General features: G+C 40.1%; 1 protein-coding gene across 1 annotated transcript in view; it reads left to right on the forward strand.

Moving 5' to 3' along the window:
- The window catches only part of ppil2 (peptidylprolyl isomerase (cyclophilin)-like 2), a 29900-nt gene extending 22644 nt beyond the window's left edge, over positions 1–7256 (forward strand). The window contains exons 15-20 of the mRNA XM_080766073.1: positions 236–353; positions 862–918; positions 3729–3801; positions 4661–4723; positions 6088–6230; positions 6894–7256. Coding sequence (XP_080622199.1) covers positions 236–353; positions 862–918; positions 3729–3801; positions 4661–4723; positions 6088–6230; positions 6894–6993 — 554 coding nt within the window. The 3' untranslated portion in view covers positions 6994–7256. The remainder of the gene's footprint in view (positions 1–235; positions 354–861; positions 919–3728; positions 3802–4660; positions 4724–6087; positions 6231–6893) is intronic.
- The last annotated feature ends 1841 nt before the right edge of the window (positions 7257–9097 follow it).

Here is a 9097-nt window from a genome sequence, read left to right on the forward strand (position 1 = left end):
GCTGTTGCTATGTTGGAATGGTCCGATTCAGTAGCAGTTAACTAATTTCTCTGAATTAGTTAAATAATATTAAATAAGACTGTCTGAGAGGCAAAGAAAAATATATTTCTGGGGGGTATTACAGTGGGGTGATATTTTCGAAGATTCCCAATCCCATCTTTGTCCAATCATTTCTGTGTCACATCCTGCCTTCCCACCTCTCTCTCTCTCTCTCTCTCTCTCTCTCAATCTTCAGGAGGGGAGTCATTCTGGGGGAAGCCTTTTAAAGACGAGTTCCGACCCAACCTGTCCCACACTGGGCGGGGGGTCCTCAGCATGGCCAACTCAGGCCCCAACACCAACAAGTCCCAATTGTAAGAGATGTTCCTCCCTATTGACACCTGACACAGTGTTAAGCCTTCTCCTGTCAGCCACAACACTTGAGCAAACGGTCAACAGCAGCCAAGCACAGCCCCTTGGGGGGGCGTGTTGTCGTCACTTCACCTCCCCTAAACTTGCTATTGTTTTCTGCAGAAATAATTCATCAGGATTCATTTATCATCCCACAACTGTTTAAGACGTTACGTTTGTATATGACTAAAGGCCCTGTAATAGTTTGTCGTACAACAAAACAGGATTTTTTTTTCCAACTTAAAACTACGCATTTCTGCAGTACAACATGGTCCTTTGAGTATGTATAAATTAACCTTGAGCCTTTTGCTTTTGCTGACACTGTTCTTGTAATGAGTGATAGTCCACCACCTAAATGCACGAGTACCTATATACAATATATATACTTCAGGTCTCACTTTTTTCTCTTGTTTGATTGTCCTGTGTTCTAACAAAGTGGGGTTTCTTTGTCTTTTAATTTGTTTCTCTCAGCTTCATAACATTCCGATCATGCGCCTACCTTGACAGGAAACACACTATATTTGGAAGGTACGTATCCTTTTCCTCTGAATAGCAAGCGTGGAAATGATATGATATTAGTACTTTATTGTCAGTTTGCACTGAAATTTGTCTTGCGACCCAGCAGCCTTGTATGCAACACATACAGTATTCACACATTTCACATAACGCAAAACGGAAAAGAAAATACAATTGCATGCATAGAAATGTCCACAGCTCAGTCTAGTCCTGGCCAAAATCCTGATTAAGCCTCAAAGTCGACTGACAAAAGTCAACTTTGGTCAGGACCTTATTGTATGCTGGAACACCATATCTCCATCCTGAAGGCAGCAACCTATACTCTCCATACAAAACATGGCTAGTAGAGGTGATATTCCTTGCTAACCTTAGGATGCTATGGTTAGGATGCTAAATTTGTGCCGTCTTTACTCTTTCTGTGCCGATAACACCTTTCACAACTTATTTTAAAGTGTCAATCCATGCGCTTGACGCCTTTCATGACTTTTTTTTTATTTCTGAGGTGTGCTAGCCCCTCCTATGTCCAGCTTTGAGAGACAAACATGGTCTTAAACATTGCCCCAATGGATAGCCAGCTTTGAATGCCATTGACAATGAATGGCCAGCTTTGAGTGTTTGTGTAAACACAAACATTGTGTTAACACAAACATTGAAGACGAAGGACACAAATTCTGATTGGCCGCAATGAGATGATGTATGATGATAAGACCACCCCTCACTTCACATGGGTGTGATTTCTTTTGGGTGTACAGACGACCCTCGATTATACTAACAGTAGGCGAGTTCATTCCACGAAGGAAGGCGATCCTAAAATTCCCCCTTATAACCACGCTGCATTTTTCTCAGAATCTTTTCTCCATCCCCGCCAGGATTGGCTATTAGGCGATATCTGAAAAAAACTCTTCGATGCCCTGCGGTTAGCATATTAGCACTTCTAGCAGCACCGAAGGAGCTGCAGACTGGCTCCAAGATGGTGTTTCTGAGTGAGCGCTCACGTTTCCATGGTGTTTTGAGTGCAGGGGGGGGGGCGTGGAAAGGAAAGCAACTATGTTGTGCACATGCACGGCACGGAAATTGTATCTGTGACAACCAGGAGCTCTGGCTCCCCCAGGCAGGCTCACTAACCACTCGGCTATGGAGGTATGGCCGCCCAAGAATATAATATACCGGTAATATAATGTGACCACAATTGCTTAATTACAATATATTCGGGAGAGGGGGTGTTGTCCAGTTGGCAGTCTTGTGGATTTGATTGCTTTGGAAAGCAGGCATTTGAAATGCTCACTTTTTTGCACTTAGTTTGATAAGTCACATCCCATTCTCAAAGGTGTTGTTTGACACAGAATAAACCTAGGTGCCTGAACAAGTAGGTTATTGGAACATTTGGTCTCATTTATGTGGGCCATAGCAGTGGGTGTTCAGTAGACTATGAAATTGTAAGTCTGGGTTTTCAATGTGTTCGGTGTAGTTTTCACATTGTACTGTAGGTAACTGGTAATGGTCTTTGGTTATTAGTTACAGATCTGGCTTTTACCAGTATGACTGTGCCGTGTTGCTGCCTAAAACATTGACTAGGGTTATTATCACAGTAATAATTGCCATTAGGAGATTATTGTGTAATTATTGTGACAGGCCTAACATTGACTGCTCTTTGCAAATGAGTCTTTTGAGGATTCTGACAACTTAAAAGTCCTGTTTTAATGGGTATTTAGTCTTTCCATAACCATACTATTCTAGGTCGTCTGGCTCTTGCTAAATGACAGGTGGTAGCACATCCAGACTCTCATGATGATTGTGCAAAAGAAGTACTGTATGGTTTTTGTTATTGAGCTAAAATATATTGTTGTGACAGTAAGCAGCTCACACACGTGTTCTCCCCCCCCCCCCACACACACACACACACCACAAGCAGAGATTGTTACATGTGGCAACGGGTCACATGTGCAGAGAGCAGCACCCCCTCCCCTTCCCTTAGCGAGTGGGCGTACAGAGACATAGGATATATACAAAGTTAAATCCTTAGTGTTACTTTAACTTTAAAATGTACACGCTCTGATAAATATTATCACCGCATATTTGACTCACACACACACACACACACACACACACACACACACACACACACACACACACACACACACACACACACACACAGTTCTGATTGCGGGGTAACAGTGGGTTCCGAGGGAACAGCTGGATAGAAAGCTTTCAGTCAAGAAACAAGTTGTTAAACCTGCTCTTCACCATGGCAGCCAATGAGCCGTCAATTAGCAGTCATCTTTAGTCCCAGGGAATATATACTGAAGTAGTCTGTGTAAATGGTACACTGGTCAGTGAATATATACTGAAGTAGTCTGTGTAAATAGTACACTGGTCAGTGAATATTCAAATTGCTCATTTGAATGAGTTCTGAAAATGATGATAGGATCCTTGTTAATTAAAGAATCAAACAATGTTTCACGCCAGCAACGATCATTATCTTTCTTTATACTGTAAGTGTTTTCGGTCCAGCAGATTCTATCTCTTTTCATCTACTGGTGAATTTGTAATTAACAATAAAGGCTTGAGTCATGATTATAAAACCAGTACCGTAATTGAATGCAACACGCCTTCAACAGGACATTTTGTTGACTTGCTTTTGAAGCGCTAGCTTTTATACCAGCATAGCTTAATGGGTAGACATGATTGTCAAGACTAAATAGCTTCCGTCTGATCTTGATTCGTGGAGCTTTGACTATGGGAGACTTTAATTTTGGCCATCAGACGTTGAGGCGGCAAGTCATCTTGATAGTGAGAGTTTGTCATTTGTTTCTCTTCTGCAGGGTCGTAGGTGGATTTGAGACGATCACGGCTATGGAGAATGTGGAGGCTGATGGAAAAACGGACCTACCCAAGGTATGGAATAATGCTACGGGCATACATCTAACTACTTGAAAACTAGCGTCCCTATTCTGGGGAGAAAGTTTGCCCAAAGTAGCAAATCTTAGAAGCTCACAAGTCATGACGTGTTGCAACACAATATTTTCACTTAAGAGGTTTGGTGTAAAGGGATGATAGGTGTGGAGTGGACTGAGGACAGAGACGAGTATAGAGGGTTTTAAGTGGCTAAAGCTTTATATTTGAGTTTTTATTCAGAGCAACACAGGCTTTTTGTTTTGTTCATGATTTCAGTCACTAGAGAGCATTTCTAATATTGCTTTTAATTAGTGAGAGTGGATTTGCAACAATCCGAGTACAAGTGGGCGGCAAAACTCCCTGAAAACAAGATACTTAATAACTCAGAGTAATGACAGAAAGTGACCACTTGGTGGTCAACAAACGCTAACTCCGTACTCGGACAGACGGACACAGGGACACACACAGCTGTCTGTAGGAGTGGCTAGCACCACTCAAAAACAAAGAAAGAACAGGCTCCTGCATTATTCGCCAGTTCGCTTCTTTTCACCTGATAGTGAGGAGTTTTACCAGGAAGACATATTGCCTGCAGAGGAACACGCTATTCCTCCCTGTTCCTGCTCCATGCCGGACAGGCATTCCAACCTGTAGGAATTGCTTGTGTCTAATGCTTTCCTGCTATACAGGAGATTAGAAAAACACGCAAAACATTGCTGCCATGGTAATATTTCATAAAGGGGGGCAGCATTTTCATAGTTATCTTAAAAGATAGTCCGTTTATACCCTTTTGCCTATGAAGGATTATTCATAATCATAATGACGATAACTAACTCTAACTCTCTGATTATTTCATCCACAGTCAGAAATTAAGCTCCTGAGTGCCACCGTGTTTGTGGACCCTTATGAAGAAGCTGATGCCCAGGTTTGTGTCTCTGAATGCATACAAAAAGACATATTTTGTTAAAACGGCACAACACGCAAAAAAGCTATGGAGTAAAGTGTGACGTAACCAGGTGATCAAAAATGTCATTGAAGCTGACGTTGAGTCTTGAATCTTTTGTCTGCCCTTGCCATCGTCCCACTGTTCCCACCACATTTACCAATCCTTATCGCAGCTTTCAATACAGGAAGTAGTGGTGCGTCTCCCGCCCTTGTGTTGAAAAGTTCAGAATATTTAAGCCTGAGGCCGAGTCTATAAGTGAATTCTGAACTACTGGTTTAGAATTCATTTGTAGAATCAGAGACGTGCTAAAAACTACAGATTTTCCAAAAATAGCAGATGTAACGGCTCGCGGCACGAAGTAACGAGCCGTGAGCTTGTATAGCTGCTATTTTTGAATATCCAATGTTACAATCTACAATGACATGCTTTCCCGGTTTTAATGGGTTCAACTTTTATTTGCGTCTATTTCTGCTAGAAAAACGACTTCAAATGAATACCATGATTGTTCAAACTTTTGGCTCCATTGCAATTAATGAACAATTATTAAAAAATTGATAGATTGATATGTATAGTGAAAAGAGATGATCTATAAGCTGTCACAATGCGACACATTTGTGAGCTTGTAGATTGGCTATTTTCTCAATTGTTGTACACCACCATTATACAACGATGTATATTACAGGGTTAATTGGTTAATCAGACTAATCGATTTAGTGGATTATAAAAAAATTGTTAGAATTATTCGTGTCAATTCGTTAATATATAAGAAGTAACATTCCCAACTGCTTCTCAATTATTTGGTTAATCAGTGGTTTTCAACCTTTGTCATATGATGGCCCATTATTAATTTGGCCTCTCAGACCAAAAACGAAAGATTATTTTATCAAGATTTTGTCCAGAATTCCATGCTGTATTGATGTTGGTACCATAGGAGAGATAATAATGTCGATCAAATAACAATTCTTCTACATTCTCTAATTGTGTAGACTTCATCAAATGAAGTTATGCAGATATTTAACAATGATTTAACTCTTGAGAGCATACAATGAAAACAAACTGACTTGTAAGGGTCCATTTGGATCCATGTTACGTTCTCAAGAGTTAAAGATCTATAAGGGTTGGTTACCAACTCATCATTTAGCTGGGGACCACCAGGAAACCCCTCATGAACCACTGGTTGAAAACCACTGACCTACATGAACAAGATTGAGTCTGTTATTGGTTCTCAATGTCTGTTTTGATATTTCTTCAATTAATTGCATAGGCGGGCGATTCGGCCTATTATGCGTACACACGGTTCCGTGCTTTTTGGAAATTGCATTTTGTCTGCGTGTGTGTTTCAGATCGCAGCCGAACGTGAACAGGAGATTCAGAAGCAGGAGGAGGAGAGGCAGCAGACGAATTCTGCCCAGAAGAAAGCCAAAGCAGATCAGGCCCCAAAGGCCTTTAAAGAAGGTGTTGGGAAATACATCAACCCTGCCCCAACGTAAAAAAAAACACGCACACACACACACACACACACACACTACAAACTACAACTCTATTTTTCTTTTATGGTAACGGCAACACAACATTTCCTGCTGCGTGCCCTAGGCAGTAACCAGGGGCCTCATTTATAAAAGTTGTATATGCACGAAACAAGCCTTGAGAGAAACATCCTAGTTTATAAGCAGAAACTGAATATTTAAAAAAAAGATGCTTTCCTCAGCGCAAACTAAATGGCTTGCACATGCATAATCGGAAGTTAGTAATGAAATAATCTGTATAATATTCTTTTAGACTGTGCACTTGCAGATATGTCCATGTTATGCACATACAGTATGAGCTACTTAGTAAACAACTGTGGTTGATGAGAATTTATCGCCTTTGCGGCTTTGTTTTTTCCGCAGGTTCCCTTTGCTGACAGTAAAAACTAAATTTGGGCCACTTAGGGGGGTAATAAAAGAATTGCAAACTAGAATGTAACATTGTGACACAATATTACAATTTTTTTTTTTTTTTTTACTCTATTTTCATTAGACCCTAAGGGTCCATTAACTCCATTTGATTTCATTTGTATGCCCTGTAAGGATCCAATTAGTTTTATTTTGTATACTCCTAGAGCTTAATTTTACAGTCTATTCACTTGTTTCATAATGTTTCCATACAGAAAGCGCCCAGCTACTAAGGAGGAAAGTGGACCTTCTACCAGCGGAGTGGTCGCCAAGAAGGCCAAAAGCAAAACTAACTTTGACTTCAGTTCCTGGTAGAGCCAGACACTTTCAACTCCCACCATTTTGTCTTTTGAAAATCTTCTCCTTTTTTTACTGGCTTACCTTGAGTCTAAATTTTACTCTGAGTCTACCAGTGTAACCAAATAGACCCCCTAAGAAGTATCCATTTGCTTACATTTGTACACTCAAAGATCCAACACCAAGACTTTTACTGTTATGTTGTTTTTTGTGTGTATATCAATAGTGTTCTCTATTTGTTTAGGTCTTGTGGTGATATAATAAATCCAGTTTTTCAAAAATGGTAAGATTTTCTGCACTTATGTAATGTAGTATTGTAACCTTTACAAGGGAGACAAGAAGAGAAGTATCTTGTAGCATCTATATCAAGTTAAAACATTAGAGCTATAAGATAACAGCAGAGATATATTAAGTAAACTTGAGAACAAATCTCTCTTGAGAGGTAATCCTGCTCTTAACTCCCACTCCATGGGGAAGAGAACCACAGTTTATATGGATATCTAGTCGGTATGATAGATGGAACCTGCAATCCCTAAATCTAACCTGCTCTTTTTCGAGACGGAATCCCTGCTTGTGTTTCAGTGGCAGTACCAGTGGCAGTACCACTTGTCAACCAGTAGATGTCCTATCCGACACCAGGATGAACATTTCTCAACTAAATTGATTGATTGAATACAGGTAGCTAGCTACCATCAAAGGTATGTTTAAAATAATAACAGTTTATTTCCCATTGTGGTCCATTGCACTCAATTCCTCAGTAAGACGTTTATAAGCGTAGGAGACCACCTCCAACCACTGCAGATGTGTTGGTTAGGTTATATTGGATTAAAGGAGCACTTCTCCCATTTAATACTGACTGCATCTAATTGGTGGGCTATGGACAGTTCAGAAACCTGGGGCGGATATCCACGCTAATGAATGTACTCGACATTAAATGAACAACTTCAGTCTGTGGTTCTTCAGAGCGTCAGGAAGAACATTTGAGCTGGGAATTTGATTGTTATTTTGTCTTTACTTTAGACAGTGATTTTGTTTAAGATTGAAAGTTGCTTGAATCAATGCAACACAAAATCTTTTTTTTATGGTGTGGATGGTGGTTTGTAATAGAGGGTATGTGCGTGACATCATCATACCCAGAAGTTATGCGGAAACACCTGAGTGGCAAAGAAAACGGCTTTCTGGCCTTGACAGCCCATACATCCAACCGGAAACCTCCTATCTGCATTGACTTTAAACAACGTTAAACTCACTTTGACACTGACTCGCTTTTTGCATGTGCATACCCTCTATAAATCAATCACAGAACTCTGTGCAATTGAGTCTTACATTCTGGTATGGGTAATACTTGCTATTAGCCCATGTCTATAATGCCTATAATATATAAAATATAATATGCTCAAGTTTTTGAACTGTGCTCCAGGAGGAAATGGGGAAGCAGCCATTAACGGGCCGTGTTGTGATCGATTGAAGTTGAGTTTTCATTTTCATAGGTAGAACATTTTCTCTCGTGATCGTGCAATACTTTTGATTGCTTTTTTAATTTGGATTCATAACTTTCCCATTTACAGATCAGTTGTGACATTCACAAAAAGGAAAATCTTAATTTTCCTCCACCTCAGAAAGGACAGGAGGTTCGTTTGAGTTACATCAGAGCTCTAGCCTTTAAATCTAAAACATTTATGATGGTACACAGTCCAGAGAGACTGAGAGGTTGAAGTAAGTCACAGGAACTCACTATCATACAGTACACGGCTTACATTGAGCCTTTTGAAGAATATGTGAAATGCACCTGCTATTACGTTTCTTTACAGTACCATTGATGTTAAGCTGTTATCCAGGAGCACTTAGTTGCGATAAAGATTATCAGTACAGTCAATCAGAATTCATAAAATACTGTTCAATAAAGCCTTATTGTTGACATAAGACCAGGCTAAATGTAGTTTTAGTCAAATCCAGGGCAACTACATAGATTGCTGTAGGGTGGTGAAATTCTACATCAAGAAGCTCACAGCATGTGAGCTTGCAGATTGGCTATTTTCACTACTTTTGTGTGACATTCTTGTATGATGACACCTATCAAAGTTTCCCCATATATTAAAGATTTGTTAAAGTGTTTGCCCAA

Source organism: Protomyctophum bolini, assembly GCF_963924005.1.
Source record: "Protomyctophum bolini genome assembly, chromosome: 6".
Classification (NCBI taxonomy): Eukaryota; Metazoa; Chordata; class Actinopteri; order Myctophiformes; family Myctophidae; genus Protomyctophum; species Protomyctophum bolini.